The sequence below is a fragment of the Budorcas taxicolor genome, chromosome 19, assembly GCF_023091745.1.
Source record: "Budorcas taxicolor isolate Tak-1 chromosome 19, Takin1.1, whole genome shotgun sequence".
Lineage (NCBI taxonomy): Eukaryota > Metazoa > Chordata > Mammalia > Artiodactyla > Bovidae > Budorcas > Budorcas taxicolor.
Window position 1 is genome coordinate 33,164,199 of NC_068928.1, and position 16,775 is coordinate 33,180,973.

A 16,775-nucleotide genomic window follows, 5' to 3' on the forward strand; every position below is an offset into this window, starting at 1 on the left:
GCTCATGTAATTTGTAGATTGATCCTGTTTAAGTGAGTTTAAAAATGTGAAGTTCATCACGAGCATTTGTTTTTATTGTGGGGCCGGCAGAGTGGTATATAACATACAGAGTAGAGACGTATTTGAATCTCGCTCTTTCCTGGTGTGTCTGTCTGTGCCCATCTCTTGCTCTGTCAGTTGAGGGCTTGTACCTGCAGTCATGTGAGGAGGAGAAACAGCTGTGCAGCCCTGTGCTGATTATGTGGCATTGCCTTCATCACATGATCACCATGGTTTGTTTTGTGAATGGTTCACTTTCCTTAAGTCTTAACCTGACTCAACTATTCTGTTTTAATCTAGATGAGAAATGGGAAACAGGGTAAGGATTCCTCAGTCTTGAAGGCCTATTGAAATTTTCTAAGAGCTGAATTTTCTCTGTAGTTAAAAAAAAAATTCTCACTTTCCTCAATTCAAATTCATTGGCAATGTAACATGAAACTTCTGAAAAGGTTATTTACATGTGTTTCATTTTGGTTTGCATCTTTAGTGTATTTTATCTGTTTTGGGGGTATCCATCTTTCATGTTTTTCTCTTCAGAGCTTAACGGTGATTTCCTAACCCTAACCCTCTGTATTTTCTCTCACCTTGATAAGCACTGAGAATCTAGACTTAGCTTTGAAAGTGTTGTTCTCTACGCTTTAACTTATATGTCTTCCTTGGCCATTTTCTATTTGCAAAAATGTTTGAAAAGAAACAGTTTTAAAAGTGGATACTTCAGCTTTTACTGTTTTTTTCCATGATGTTCTTCTGAATAGTTTGCAAATCTAAAATGGTTCTCCTTTTTCCATGGAGCTTTTGTCAGAAGTGTGTCCTCTTAGAACAGTTAGTTGTGTGACTGAGTTGACATCTGTGCTGTATCTAACACTGGAACCGCCTGCTTGTTTTGAAAGGGCTCATCTGCCGTGCGTTGCCCAGGGGGAGCCCTCACTCCGACCTCAAGGACAGGACCGTGCTGTCTGGGTCCATCATGCATGGTAACTCTCCACTTGTTTGCTTCTGTTCACAACTGTCTCGGGGCAAAGTAGTTTGAAATTAACGTGCAGGGTGTGAAGCCTGTTTTTCAAGGTATCTTCCCTTTTGACATGTTAGGTATTTAAACCCTAACTATAACTCTTCTCTGAGTTTCATAGTTTATTTGAAGATGATAGTTGCTTAATCTTTTAATACAGACATCTTCATTATGTAAGAACCACTCTTAATTGTGCTGAATGATGTATTAAGTCTTGAACAACCCCCCCCCCCCCATAATGGCCAATGAAATGAATATTTACATAAGGATCTTACTGTAAACAGAAAACTGATTAGAAACTGCAAACAGCAAGGCATTGATTTCTTTATATTGTGGTAATTTATATGCAACAAAATTTACTGTTATAACAGTTTTTAAGTGTATAGTTCAGTGGCATTAATTTACCAAATGTGTTTCTTGAATCCTTCTTTGAAGGCACACCAAGAGCGACCCCTGAAAGTTTCGAGGATGGCCTTAAGTACCCCAAACAGATTAAAAGGGAGAGTCCACCCATCCGAGCTTTTGAAGGTGCCATCACCAAAGGAAAGCCCTACGATGGCATCACCACCATCAAAGAGATGGGGCGCTCCGTTCATGAGATCCCCCGGCAGGATGTGTTGGCTCAGGAGAGTCGGAAAACCCCCGAGGTGGTGCCGAGCTCTCGGCCGGTCATTGAGGGCTCCATCTCCCAGGTACCATCTGCTTTGGACCACAGTGCAGCAGTAGTTATCAGTGGTTCTAGATCATTTTAAACATCGGGTCTCCTGAAAGTAAACGTGGAGGTCTCTGTGACCTCAGTTCTGGTCTGGGAGCATGGGCATTCAGCAGTTCTTTCCTGGCACACGCCAGTGTGGAACTTGAGATGGAGCCCAGCCGCAGGGCTGCCTGTAACACTTGTCTCTTGACCCACAGGGCACACCCATCAAGTTCGACAGCAGCTCGGGTCAATCTGCCATCAAACACAACGTCAAGTCCCTGATCACGGGGCCTAGCAAACTGCCCCGTGGGATTCCTCCACTGGAAATTGTGCCCGAGAATGTTAAAGTGGTAGAAAGGGGCAAGTATGAAGACGTGAAGGCAGGAGAGCCGGTGCGGTCCCGGCACACGTCGGTGGTGAGCTCTGGCCCCTCAGTCCTCAGGTCCACTCTCCATGAAACTCCCAAAGCGCAGCTGAGCCCGGGGATTTATGAGGACACCAGCGCACGGCGCACGCCGGGGAGCTACGCCAGTACCGTGTCCCGGGGCTCGCCCATGCTGAGCAGAGCTTCTGAAGGTGTGTTGCTCTCATATGCTGTCTGACCATTCATGCTGTCCCCCACAGCACGTGGCCTGGTGGTGGTTCCAGGGCCTTGCAGCCTGTCTGCTGTGCTCTGGGAGACTGGCTGCCCCTGAAAATAGGCATAATTGCAAGTAAAATGTCTAATGTTCTCATTAAGTGCAGGGTGCACTGGAGTCCAGAAATGGTGGAACAGGTCATGCTTGGCATGGATTTTCAGCTAAGCCGGAGAATTTCTGGAAGTCGGTCTGGATGGTCAGCTCTCCTCACTGTCTGCTGTGTGTCTGCTGTCTGAGTGCTCAGGCCATGAGGCTGGCTGCTTAGGGTGAATCGAGGTTCTTACTGCACTGAGCTGGACACGTTCCTTAGCCTTTCTGTGCTCTAGTGTCCTCATCTGTGAACTGGAGGTATAATACCAAGACTGGCCCCATAGGATGGCTATGCAGATAAAATGAGGTGATGTGTTGAAAGGACTTTGGCAGGATGTGCCCCACACAGTGTGGGGAGGACTCGGTAATTGTGAACTATTATTACTGCTCGGTTCTGTTTTATGACCAGAACCCGCCCCTCCTAGGGGTTCATGCTGCTGCAGAGACATCTGGGGCATGAGAGGCGTGGATTTTTACCAGGTGGTCTGTGAACAATCTGAGGCCCTTAGAAATGTTTCCACTGAGCATTTTAGATTGTAATGCAGTACTTGTTTATTGAGGGCTTATGTGCAGACTCCCGTGGGCGGTTGGAGGGGCCACACAGAGGGAGGAGAAGAGGGAAATGTCCATCAGGGCCATGGCGTAAACCTACACCCTGTTGGTTCTGGTCTTGAAGGAGAATTGCCCTGCAGAGGGAGAGGCTCTGCTTGTTAGAGTGAGTTGCGGCAGGGAGGGGAGGTGATAAACCAGCATGATTTCTTGGCTTCCACACATAGGTTTGTGTGATCACAGCAAAGTTGATATTATCAAAATAGTAAATAGATTGTGCTCATGGTTGCACCGGAGAAGGCAATGGCACCCCACTCCAGTACGCTTGTCTGGAAAATCCATGGACGGAGGAGCCTGGTAGGCTGCAGTCCATGGGGTCGCTAAGAGTCGGACACAACTGAGCAACTTGATTTTCACTTTTCACTTTCATGCATTGGAGAAGGAAATGGCAACCCACTCCAGTGTTCTTGCCTGGAGAATCCCAGGGACGGGGGAGCCTGGTGGGCTGCCGTCTATGGGGTCACCCAGAGTCGGACACAACTGAAGCGACTTAGCAGCAGCAGCAGCAGCAGCATGGTTGCACAGTGTTGTGTATTACTGTTGTTGAAGTATACCCTATGAAATGGCCAAACTTGTAAATTTTATCCTCTGTGTGTTTCACCACAGTTACTGAAACAGTGGAAGGTGATGACTGGTAGGGTTTTGGTTTGGACTCAGTAGCACTAATGAGATAATGAAACTTCTGAATAATGTCCTGTAGAGTAGAAGAAGCTGGAGCAGGGAGGAGGCCAGTGCTGGCGAGGAAGTCTGTGTGGAAGCACAGAGCAGGGAACACTGTGTGACCCAGCAAGGAGCCGGGCAGCCAGGCAGAGAGAGGGTGGAGGCTTGGTGTGGGCAGGGTCCGGAGGAATTAGCGTATCAGGTCAGAGATGACAAAGAGCGTCGACTTTCATTCGTAATTTTAGGTGATAAACTGGGCTGTGACCTGAAAGGGGGCAGTCTCCCAACCCAGAGGTGCCCGCATGTTCTGCAAGATTGATTGTTTCATGTTTAGTAGAAAGAGAAGATCAAAGAGATATATGTATATGGTCTGTATTGGAATGGTTGAGAAATAGATTAACATCCTACTTAACAAGCTTGCTTAAGGATTTGTGGTGTTGGCCGTTTTTTCTAGTTACAATTTCTTCTGGCAAGTCTGCTAATCATGAGAGGAAGTCAACCCTGACCCCTAATCAGAGGGAGAGCGTCGCAGCCAAGTCTCCGGTGCCTGGCGTGGACCCTGCAGTGAGCCACAGCCCCTTCGAGCCGCACCACAGGGGCGGCACCCCCGGGGAAGTGTACCGGAGCCACCTGCCAGCACACTTGGACCCAGCCATGCCCTTTCACCGGGCTCTGGATCCTGGTAAGCGCAGTGCGCAGTGAAAACTGAAGGCAGAGCAGTAACATGGCTGTGTGCCTCTTTAGACGTTCTGTTTATTAAAGTACAGAATGCAGGCAGTCACGTATGTTATTAGGATACAGTTCAGTGGCTTTTCACAAACTCTATAGCTCAAGCCCCCAAATCAAGACACAGAATATTACCAGCACCCCTTAAAGAATTAAAATACTGGGTACGTGGAAACCCCTCTTGTGTGATGGCATTTGATTGGAAAGTGGGTTCACGTGAAGACTATTTTTAAATAACACAGGCATACTTCATACATTTTATTTTACAACACACTTTCTTCACCAGTGTTCTGATCTCTAGTCAGGGCACTGGTTACACCTCACAGTTCTTCCTTATGTAAATGATACATCTCCAGGTTTGTTTTTTTAAGTGGAGTTGAAGTTTAAAGACACACCAAAGGAATCTCTCAATACAGTATCCTTCTAGATTTTTTTCCTCATCTTTTAAAATTATCTAGTCCATACCTAATTCAGATTCTGTATTGAGTCTTTCCAAAGCAGCAGCGTAGTTTTTTCATTGTTTCATTATTATAGTAGCAAGTACAGCTGGAAGGAACTTTCAAACAGATATCACTGACTCTCAGTGAACATGGTCTTAGTAGGTGTAAAAGCATGTAGGTTTTCTGGAGGGCAGCCTTCCCTGGCACAGCAGTGCTGCCCCGCGGGGCCTAGGCCAGTGGGTTCTGCCTGGGAAAGGGCTTCCTGTCCACAGGTGGTGGAGCGTCTCTCCTGGACTGTGGTGAGGTCAGTACCGTCACATTGTCTGTCACCTGAAAATGTCAGGTCCCTGAGGTGCCCACACATGCCTGATTGTTCAGGGCCTGTCCCCAGAGCTGGGGCGGGAGCCTCACCCCTACCCGCCACTGTCACCTGAGAGACCCGGCTGGGAGGGCTAGAGGAAGGGGGAGCAGACACTCCAAGAGTTTGTCATTTGTTCTCAGGAGAAAATGTGTGCATAAACTTTATCACTCAAACTCTCAGACAGAAGTGAATGTTTATGCTTTCATTTAGTGTGTATCATAATCCTTTATTTTATAGCAGTTTTCTTTGCTTGTCATTGTTGAGCTCGAGCTGGATTATCAGTGTTTTGAGGACAGAGGCATTATCTCCTGTTGCAGTTTTGTTGGGATGTAGTGGGCCTCCGGCACTATATAAAGCTCACTGTGTGTGCTCAGCTCATGACCACACCTACAGTGTTCCAGCACCTGCGTCATGGGGCCTGGTCCTGCTGCTGCCTGTTGGTGCAAATAAAGTTTTATTAGAATACAAGCCATGACTGCTTGTTTGTTTTGTCTGTGGCGGTTTTTACACTGTAATGACAGAGCTGAGTCAGTGTGACAGAGCCAGTGTCCACAAATCCTCACATACTGACCATCCGGCCCTTTGGCTAATCTCTGCTGTACATGCACACACTGATTAAATGCCCATGGACAGTTCATTTTCAGTGCGCCCCCCGCCCCCGCAAAAGTAATGTTACCATTTGTTACAAATTTTTCCATTTCTTTGTATTAGATGATCTATACTACAAAAAATAATTTTTTTTTCAAACACAGCTTTTGGAAACTTCAGGTGAAAAATCTAATAAAGTTACATGTCAAAGACTGAAAGTGAAACTACTTGAGAGTAGTTTTTAGCTGCTGTTCTAGTGGTAAAGGTTAATACTCTTGTTTTGTCTGATCTGTCGTCCCCGTTATCATTACATCTGCCATTAGGATGTTTATATTCACACTGCTGCTCTGTCAAGGTACAAAAAGAATCTGCCGTAATCCTGTGTCCCCCCTCCCCCTGCCCCAACCCTGAGGTAGGTAGAAGCTGATTGTGCTCAGTAGCTCAGCAGATGGTTCTTTTCCTTACTCTTTCTGTGGGTGATATTTAGCAAGTGGATTCTGCACGGACTCAACTACATGCCTGTCTTCCTCTCTCCATCACAGCCGCTGCTTACTTGTTCCAGAGGCAGCTGTCACCGACCCCCGGCTACCCCAGTCAGTATCAGCTCTATGCGATGGAGAACACACGCCAGACCATTCTCAACGACTACATCACCTCCCAGCAGATGCAAGTGGGCCTGCGGCCTGACGTGGCCAGGGGTCTGTCTCCCAGGGAGCAGCAGCTGGGGCTCCCGTACCCAGCGACCAGGGGTGTGTGTCTGTGCCCAGGACTAGTGCTTGGTGGGCGGATGATGGGAGGAAGGAGAAACAGGCTCTGTGGCCGTTAGCCTCGAAGGCAGACAGGGTGATACATCGAAACAGGCTGTTTTGGCGGCACTGGAATAACGATGCCAGGTCGATGTCCTTAAAGTTGGAAGCCATGGTTTCGCCAGCTTCACACTCTCTCCTGCCATATACAGGGTGGGGGTGGGGGGTGGGGCAGTGTTCATCTGCCTCTTGGTGAAGCAGGTCTTTCAGAGTCATGCTGAACTTCAGCACTGTATTTGTCCTGTATGCAAATTATTTTTGGGTTAGAGAAACCCAAGAGCCATGTGCAGTTCTGTATCTTTAGAATAACACTTGGAACATAATTTTGTTGTTTCTTTTGAACAGGAATCATTGACCTGACCAACATGCCTCCAGCAATTTTAGTGCCTCACCCCGGGGGGACGAGCACCCCCCCCATGGACAGAATCACATATATTCCTGGTACACAGATCACCTTCCCGCCCAGACCTTACAGCTCCGCGTCCGTGAGTCCAGGTGGGTGTGCGCGCACCCCTCTCTGCTGGGAGCAGTGTGCTCCTGTGTGGCCAGCACAGCCTCTGTGGGTGTTTGGGCACTTTTCCCCAGTCAGTCTGCTGTTTTTCGTTTACTGTCTAGTCATAGGTCCTCCACAATGTCTGTCCCTAGATCCTCTGAGAGCTCCTGGGAGCACGTGTTATGCTCCATTATCACTGAAACTGTTAAGAAAGCACACTTCCTACTGCTCAGATTTGGAGCTTTCTGAAAAATGTTCAGTCACTTGAGAAGGTAAAGCTTGTTTGATGGACTTGCCAGGTTGGCGTTATTGTCCTCAGGCTGCAGGTTTGTGTGTTTTCCAGGACACTCGACGCACCTCGCAGCCGCGGCCAGTGCTGAGAGAGAGCGGGAGCGGGAAAAGGAGCGGGAGCGCCTTGCCGCGGCCTCCTCGGACCTCTACCTGCGGCCGGGTGGGTGGAGGCACTAGCCTCGTGCTCAGGGTGGGATGCCCTCAGACACAGAGCAGCGGGGCCCTTGTGTGTATAGGCTGCTGAGGAGCCAGACAGGGCAGAGGCAGTGGTGTTGTAGTGTGGACGGTGGCATTTGGATTTAGCAATACCATTTGGGTTTGAAAATGCTGGGCTCAGAGCTCATTAAAGCTGAAGCCATCCAGCAGAGGCTCACAGAAGACTGTTGAAGATAGGTGTGGCATTTGGGTTGGCGTGTAAAGGGAGGATGCAGAGTGTGCTTAGAAGGTTGTCTGATTGATGTAAAAGAAATCCCTCAGCGTCTGACCATAGGAGGTGCTTTAATGAATCATGAGCTGGTTCTTGTTGTTGTTTAATTACTCAATTGTGGCTGCTTTCTGCATCCCCATGGATTGTAGCCTGCCATCCTTGGGGTTCTCCAGGCAAGAATACTGGAGTGGGTTGCCATTTCCTTCTTCAGGGGATTTTCCTACCCAGGAACTGAACCTGCATGTCTTGTGTCTCCTGCATTGGCTGGTGGATTCTTGACCACTGAGCCACCTGGGAAGTGGATCATGAACCAGCACTGTAATATTGATTGTATGTTGTTGTATAGAAACTGCAGAAATTGACTTAACTGAAGAGAGCCAGATACAAATCCTACATAATGTCTGTAGGAACTATGTTTTAAAAATGCTTGTGATCCCACTGATGAATAACATGCAGCTTTAAGTCCAGCAAACATCATTTTTCTCCATCAGACATTTGAAAGGTTGATAGTATTGTGGTGTTTGAGGAAACACTGCCTCTTACACACTGTCAGTGGTGGTATAAACAGGGATAACTTTTTCAGAGACATAAAAAATATGAGCAATAATCCAGTCCTAGGAATGCACTCCTGTGGGAATGCTCACATAAACTGCTGTGTGGTCAGACAGGAGAGAATTGCTGGAATGGCTGTGCTAAGTGATACCTGCTCTGAAAAAAAATATGGCTGTTTTCTATAACTGCCAGCTCAAGTGAGAAAGAGTGAGTCTGAGAGCCTGAGGAGTTGGAGGAGAGAGTGAGGAAAAGGAACTTGAGGTCCTGTGAGTGAAGGAGCTTTGCTGCAGGAGCCACAGTCAAGTGGAGGAGCCATGGAGCTGCGGGCTGGGCAGCCTTGGGCCCTGCTGCAGCAGAAACTCATCATTTGCATTGTGATTCAGAGACCGTTGTTCCACACTTGATTTTGGAAATAAGAAACACACCAGAGTACGAGGAAAAGTCAGAGACAAACTTCCTGATTTGAATTAGTGCTTCAGTATTGGTGGTTTTTTTGTTTCTCTTTGGAATCAAGATAGAGACTTGTCACAGGAATGGGAGTGAGAGTAAAGTGGTAGCTGACGATTTTGTTTCAAGTTACTAGTGTGGTTTTATTGCATCTTTATTGGAAAACTCTTAAAGCATTGATTTCTCAAAAGGCCAGAAAGCAGGGTCGCGATTTTCTCCACTTGCTTTCCTGTCTTCTATTTGGGAATGTGAGGAAGTCAGCGACCCCCTGTGCTGCCATCCAGTCTCTTCATGATGGCTCATCCCTGCATCCCTCTGCCCCGCAGGCTCGGAGCAGCCTGGCCGGCCCAGCAGCCACGGCTACGTGCGCTCCCCATCCCCGTCGGTCAGAGCTCAGGAGACCCTGCTGCAGCAGAGACCCAGCGTCTTCCAGGGAACCAACGGGACCAGCGTGATCACCCCACTGGACCCTAGCGCGCAGCTGCGGATCATGTAAGCCTCCATGTGCACTCGGACCAGACGTGCAGTCTGCTGCACACGCTCGTCAGCGTGTGACTGCAATAGCGCTGCACACTGTGCTCACCGCAGTCTGCCCTCCTGACGCCCCAACACCCCAGGAGAGTCTCCCCGTCACAGACTTGTGCTTTGGTTTTCTTTTCAGGCCACTGCCTGCCGGGGGCCCTTCCATCAGTCAGGGCCTGCCGGCCTCCCGTTACAACACCGCTGCGGATGCCCTGGCTGCTCTTGTGGACGCTGCTGCATCTGCTCCCCAGATGGATGTGTCCAAAACAAAAGAGAGTAAGCACGACGCCACCAGGTTAGAAGAGAATGTGAGGAGCAGGGCAGCAGTCAGTGAGCAGCAGCTAGAGCAGAAAAGCCTGGAGGCGGAGAAGAGAGCCGGTCAGTGTCTGTACACCTCTTCAGCCCTGCCGAGTGGCAAGCCCCAGCCTCACTCTGCAGTAATTTACTCTGAGGCTGGGAAAGAGAAAGGGCCTCCTCCCAAGTCCAGATATGAGGAAGAGCTAAGGACTCGAGGGAAGACCACCATTACCGCAGCTAACTTCATAGACGTGATCATCACCCGGCAGATTGCCTCGGACAAGGACAGCAGGGACCGTGGCTCCCAGAGCTCAGACTCTTCCAGTAGCTGTATGTATCTCGGCCCGAGCCCGCCCCACGGGACCACACATGGAGTCACCTGACTCCAGGGGAAGCGAAGCACACGGTGTGAATGTAATGGAGAGGTTGTGTGGGTTAGTGGTGCACGAAAGTCTCTCCTGCTGTTACGCCTTTAAGTATCTGAGCATCTTAAGTACACTGTCACGTGTTTCCTTGAGGAACTTGGCCTTTCTGGGGATGAAGCCACAGGGAGGCAGACAGAGGCAGAGCCGCTCACATTTCAGGTTCTGCAAATGGGTATGTCACACGCTCCGCGCTTCAAGACCTCGTTCCTCAGGAGACCCTCCTAAGGCGTGCATCAGGGTCTAGGGTGGTGCCCCAAAGCCACTAGTAACCTTTTTCTGAGATACAGATATTTTTAAAAGACCACCTTATTGATAATTATGGTTATTGGTAATTGGTATTTCTTATAAGTTGGATTTTGAGCAAGTGTAAGAATTTAGCAACCTACAGTAAAATGCTAGAAAAGTTGTTTTAAATGTATTTTTAACTACATCCTAAATTCTCTATTGAATTTCTGAAGGCAAGTATTTAAACACATATCCCTTAGTATTGAAGTAATGTAACTACACATAGTAACCTCTCATTTCCATTCGTGAATCGAGTAGAGTCGGAGACCGTGACCAGTGGGGTCCTATGCACTGCCCGGCGTGCAATAGAAGGTTCTGGCTAGTCCGCACCTGATTCTGACTTGTTTGGGTAAATAGCCCCATGGCTGAGGTCTGGAGAGAAGCTTGGTAGCCCTATGTGTCCATGAAAGATATCTGTCAGCCTGGACTGTGGAAATCTACAAAATCGGTGCTGTACCTACAGAAAATTGGGACAGTCTCTAGTTGTGTGACTGGGCCGTCTGGCGGGACGTCACTGGCACACACGTGGTAACCATCCTGGGGCTTGTGGAACGCTTGCTAACTACCTGACATCACTTCCTTTTTGCGTCACAGAATGTCTGCAAGCAGTCTGGCTGCTTTTCTGATGGTTTATGTTTCTGAGCGTAGTTTTATTTTCATCACTGACTCGATTACTTGTGTGAAGCGCCCAGGCTCCTCCCGGTTACCCAGCATGGCTTTCAGTTCTTCTTCCTCAAACCCCCTCTTCCTGGCCCCTGCCCCAGACATCAAGGGCACTGAGCTCCCAGGAGCACCAGGCCTCCTGCCGCCTGTGCTGCCCTGGGGAGCAGAGTTTGGGAGCAGCACCCAAACAGTGAACAGTGATTGGTGCCCGTCCCAAAGTAGTACCAGTTAGTTTGCATATAGTGACATATTTTAGTTTCCAAAGTTGATTTCCACCCCTGTTACCAGATCTCTGTCCTGAGTATACTAGAGCCAGGTCCTTGCAGCTTCCCTGACCCGGTGGGGGCGGGAGAGGGCTGTAGAGCTGCGGTTGGAGCAGTGGGTGGTGCACTAGTAGAGGAGTTCTTTCCCACCTTCTACCCTGTGTCCAGGACCTGACCACGCTTGCTGATCTGGCCAGGGTCACATACCCTTTGGGCCTCTGATCATTTCCTTAGATGCTTCAGTGCACCCAAAAGTGCACACAGCACTCTTGAGTCAGAAGGGTCCTGAGCAGGAGGTCACACCCTTCCCCAGCAGCTCCCCTGTTCTCGAGTCTGAGGCCCTGGTAGGACTGAGGAAAGCGCCTGGACCCCCACTGCTTAGACCCTCAGTTCCCAAGGGCACCATCTCTTGGAGGGCCCTGCTATGATGGCGCGTGCTCCCTTCCTTCCTGCAGACATTCACCGCCACCTCTGTTCATGTTCATGGTGTAACATGGGACTAAAAATGGGAGTCATTTTCGTCAGGAGCACTCAGTGATTTGAGAAAATTATTACCTGATGTTAATCCACAGCATTGAAGTTGTCCTGGTGAAGAAGAGCAGACTATCCGGGATGGAAGTGACTTGGAAGTATGTACTGTTGAGGTCTCCTCTCGTTGGTTTAATCTCTTGTGATGAATTTCCTGGTGATTTTCTTTTTCAGCCCCCAGCAGAAGGTCGAGCTCTGTTTCTGATCTGCTTCACCTCAAGGTTTTAGAGCCTGCAGATTTTCAGGAAACTCTGTACCTTGCCAAGATGAGGAACCCAAGGAAGCGATTAACTGACCTTTGCCACAATGCACTGAGCTCTTTGTTTGTTTTTCATTAACCTGAGGTGCCATTGAACATTTCTGACGAGTAAAACCTGAAAATATGCAAATAGATTTGAAGAGCTTGGAACTTCTGAGCTTGACATAAGATTAGTTTTAAAATAGATTCTTTTCTTTTCTTCAAGTATCTTCTCACCGGTATGAAACACCTGGCGATGCTATTGAGGTGATAAGCCCTGCCAGCTCTCCCGCACCGCCCCAGGAGAGGCTGACGGCCTACCAGCCGGAGGTCGTGAAGGCGAGCCAGGCAGAAAGTGGGTCTCCTGTGTCTTCACATGTGCTTCCTGTTGTCTGTCCAGGGCATGTTCAGAAATAGCTCATTTTGTTAGTTTTGTTTTAGAGTAATCTTCTATGAGTCTAGATGGCAATCCACTCCAGTACTATTGCCAGGAAAATCCCATGGACAGAGGAGCCTGGTAGGCTACAGTCCATGGGGTCGCAAAGAGTCGGACATGACTGAGCGACTTCACTTCAATGGAAAACTATTTTTAAGTCATCAGTGACTTTTAAAATATGTTCTAATGATATTGAAAATAGTTGGTATTAATTTTGTTTGCCCACTTGTGCTTTCACATTTTATTCTATGCTAATCTTCTGATGTCTCAGTGAATAAATATTTTTTCTTCAAAATTAAAATATGAATTCCCCATCCTGTGTTTCTCTGAGCTGTGTTTAATCTTTGCTCATGAGTGAAAGGTGGGCCTCCCTGCAGTAAGCCGTCTGTCTGTCCCCTGTTAGACGAAGCCCCCAGACAGTACGAAGGACCACTGCATCACTATCGGCCGCAGCAGGAGTCCCCGGCCCCGCAGCAGCAGCCGCCGCCGCCCCCCTCACAAGCTGAGGGGGCGGGACAGGTGCCCCGGACACACCGGCTCATCACACTTGCTGACCACATCTGCGTGAGTTTTTCACTACTCTTATTAGTTAGTGAGGTCTCTGTACAAGATCACACAGAAGGCCACATTTCACATAGAATCACAATAAAGATATCTAGATTTTTTTTTATGTTACACTTTTTTTTTTTTTGCAAGTGCTCAATGGATTTAACCAGTTCCTCTTTTTCTCATTCACAGCAAATTATCACACAAGATTTTGCTAGAAATCAAGTTTCCTCGCAGCCTCCCCAGCAGCCTTCCACTTCTACATTCCAGAGTTCACCATCTGCCTTGGTGTCTACACCTGTGAGGACGAAAACATCAAACCGCTACAGCCCAGAATCTCAGTCTCAGTCTGCTCACCATCAGAGACCAGGCTCGAGAGTCTCTCCAGAAACTCTACTGGACAAATCCAGGGCCAGGTATGGTCTCCCTTGGCCACACATAGGTTCCCCAGCAGTGAGACAGTCGGACTCTACCTTCACGATAGGGAATTCATTTCTTACCCAGAGTTTCTTCACCTTCATTCCCTGGAAAGTGTAAATGAGAGTTTTCCCTTTGTATATTATTCTTGGCATGTCCACTGTCTGGGCAGTTGGTCCTATATGTTTTTATTATGTGTCCACAAGTTGATTGCTGTCCTCTGTCTGTGGGTTTGCAGACAGTGCTGTGGCATGGATGGTTGGTAATGTTGGGACACTGCCTGGGTCTTCAGAATCACAGCGTGTTCAGATGTTTAGGAAGCTGGCATTGAATAATGTGAGGCTGCTCAGTACAGGGCTCTCCCCAGTGTTCTCCCCAGGGCTCTGCGCTTGGAAGTTGCAGGTAGTGGACTGAGTGTTGGTGCGCATGTTAGTTGGTGGAGAGCAAGCAGCACACAGATTTGTCAAGTTCATAAAGATAAGAGAACGAGTCTGGGGTTCAGCAGGTCAAGGACTCTGCAAATATCTGGAGACACATGGCAGGTGGATGGACCAGGGCAGTGGAAGCAGCAGTTGATTTTGTAGCAGGCCTGGTTCTCCAGCCTGCCTGCCAACCCCCAAGTTAGCAGAGAAGAAAAAGGAGTAAGAACAGTGTATTTAATAAGCTGAACGATACTCCTTTGGGAAAAAACTTTATTGTGGGATTTTTTTGAACATACAGAAGTAGAGAGAATGTAACATGCCAGCACAGGCCCCATGTGTTTCATTATCCCCACCTCAAACTGGAGTGTTCTGAAGTAAATTGCAAATGACATAAGTCATCTCAAGCAGCTGGATGATCTTAAGGACATGATGAAAGCATTCTCTTTTAACAAAAAAGAGCTTCAGTTATCAAAGAAGAACAGAAAGTTAAACAGTCATTCATGATACATTCTTGATACAAAGTGCTATATAGATTTTGAACAGTTGATGGCCATTTATGAAAAACAAATCATTTTGATTTTTCCACTTGTAATTTCCACATCACTGCACCTTGCTTTTGAATGAGGAATGTTACATTTCTTTCAGATTACCTGGTTTTATAGTTTAAAATATTTATATAATCCATACTGTTATAAAATGCCATTAATTGGTTTTTCAACCTATAAGCAAAACACAGAGGAATTGTTCTAGAGTTCTGGAACAATGTAAATGCTGTAAATCATATAAAAATGGCTGAGCAGGCTATATAAAGTAGACAAACTAAAGATTAAAATCAGTATAGAGAAGGTAGTCAAGTCCTTTATCTTTTGTGGTAAGACTGATACCTACTGTTTCAAGTTTTGATTCACCAAGAAAGGTATATACCATTGGTAAAGTGTGAAAGCCACTCAGTCATGTCCAACTCTTTGCAACCTCATGGACTATACAGTCCATGGAATTCTCTAGGCCAGAATACTGGAGTGTGGGTAGCCTTTCCCTTCTCCAGGGAATCTTCCCAATCCAGGGATTCAACCCAGGTCTCGATCCCGCATTGCAGGCAGATTCTTTACCAGCTGAGCCCCAAGGGAAGCCTAAGATTGGTAGTTACCTCTAAATCATCTAAATAAAGAGCTAAAAGAAATGGCAAAAAATGGCCACCTCTAATTGGATGGGGTAGATTGGGGAAAGAAATGACAAATAATACTAACCTATAATGATAATGAAGCATATATTAAAGGTGACTGATGGCTTTTATTCATTAAAAAAAAATATTTGGCTGTGGCACTCAGGATCTTTAGTTGTGATAAGTGGGATCTATTAATAGTTCACAGTATTTGAGGTGACTTTTTTCTAATATTCAGTGTCAACTTTTGTTCTCTGAAATGACTGAAGTAACCAGCTAACCAGTGTCTGTGTGTGTGTAGGGTGAGCCGAGGTGAGCCCTGGGAAGACAGTCTCACATTTCATATGTTGCAGCATCAGGCCTGGAAAGTCCCCAGAGAGGAGTCACATCTCTTCAGAGCCCTATGAGCCCATCTCCCCGCCTCAGGTTCCTGTTGTGCACGAGAAGCAGGACAGTGTGCTGCTGCTGGCCCAGCGTGGAGCCGAGCCCGCGGAGCAGAGGTACGTAGGGGCAGCACCGCGTGGCTGTGCGTGCGTGCACGCGCATGCACATGCTTGCACTTGGTGCCTTCCATTTTCCTGAAGTCAGTGCAGTTTTTTCTCTTTCAATCACGTCAGTAGAATCACTTTATTTTCCTAGTGATCAAATGCTAGTGGATTTTACTGAAGAAATTCTAATATTTAAGTAGATGATAGTAATTATTCATTATTCTCCTTGAAATTAATTCCTTCTGGATCTTTTTAAAAACCTTTTTGTCTGTGTAGACACTGAGCCCCTGAAGTGCCCACCAGGCACCTGGCGTCATGTGCAGTGTGTGGAAGGTTGCAGTGAGCACTGCTTGCTGTTTTCTCACCAGTTTCTAACCCTTACCCCCACCCTGTGAATTAGTGGATATTTATTCCATTGGGTTTAGACGCTTTTAGTTTGGCCCCTATACAATTCATAGGCACCCAAATAGGTGCTGGTACCTTTCAGTGAAATGAGGGAGAAATCCTGTTTTGGAAAGGGAATGATGTTAACTTCAATTATATGTTTACATGTTTTCCCCTAAGCTTGTGAGTTTTTGAGGACAGAGACGTTAGTCATTTTTTTGTTACCTTCTTTGTCACGTTTGAGTGATGGACCCAATTAGGTTATCAGCACCTTTCATGTGTTCTCTGTTACCGTCTCTGGCACTAGTTGGCTCCTGGGTAGTCCTGAGCTAGTTGAGGAGACTTGTGTTTCTAAATGTGTTAGCATCGGAAGCCGCAGATGAAATATGAAAGCCTTTACATTGATACTCCGCTCATGCAGGCCTGGAAAGATTCTAACAAATATGCCGTTTTATTTCTGCACTGTCGCTGTGCTGTTAGGTCTAACTGCCTACTGCTTAGGTGTGAGGGCTTGCTATTTTATAGGCAGGTATGCTAGTGGTTACAGTCTTACACAAAGTAATTGTGCTGGTTAAATGGTCCCCAGATTATGTGGTCACCCTGAATACACCAGGGTCTGTGCTGCAGAGAAGACAGGAGCATGGCAAGCTGTTTTGAGGGCTCCTGTTACCACCTGTTTGCTCTCTTGGTTCTAGACCGTCTACACTCCAGGGCTCCTTTTCTGACGTCCTCTTGGCCCCAGATACGTCAGTGCTCAGATGGAGAGGGCCTCAGGCCTGGCACTTGCAGGGGGTGGGGGGGTTGGGGGTGGGAGTGGGGGTGGGGC

The 16,775-nt window shown here is 47.5% G+C and overlaps 1 protein-coding gene across 12 annotated transcripts in view; it reads left to right on the top strand.

Annotated features, from left to right (window-relative positions):
- NCOR1 (nuclear receptor corepressor 1) overlaps window positions 1–16,775 on the top strand; it is a 113,618-nt gene that overhangs the window by 86,889 nt on the left and 9,954 nt on the right. For 11 of the 12 annotated variants that reach the window (XM_052658700.1, XM_052658709.1, XM_052658704.1 and 8 more), the window contains 13 exons: window positions 930–1,013; window positions 1,484–1,740; window positions 1,961–2,321; window positions 4,197–4,424; window positions 6,400–6,606; window positions 7,009–7,158; window positions 7,500–7,607; window positions 9,200–9,365; window positions 9,535–10,022; window positions 12,321–12,449; window positions 12,934–13,094; window positions 13,269–13,492; window positions 15,431–15,577. In XM_052658700.1, coding sequence (XP_052514660.1) covers window positions 930–1,013; window positions 1,484–1,740; window positions 1,961–2,321; window positions 4,197–4,424; window positions 6,400–6,606; window positions 7,009–7,158; window positions 7,500–7,607; window positions 9,200–9,365; window positions 9,535–10,022; window positions 12,321–12,449; window positions 12,934–13,094; window positions 13,269–13,492; window positions 15,431–15,577 — 2,710 coding nt within the window. The remainder of the gene's footprint in view (window positions 1–929; window positions 1,014–1,483; window positions 1,741–1,960; window positions 2,322–4,196; window positions 4,425–6,399; window positions 6,607–7,008; window positions 7,159–7,499; window positions 7,608–9,199; window positions 9,366–9,534; window positions 10,023–12,320; window positions 12,450–12,933; window positions 13,095–13,268; window positions 13,493–15,430; window positions 15,578–16,775) is intronic. The other variant, XM_052658707.1, reaches the window with a different exon arrangement.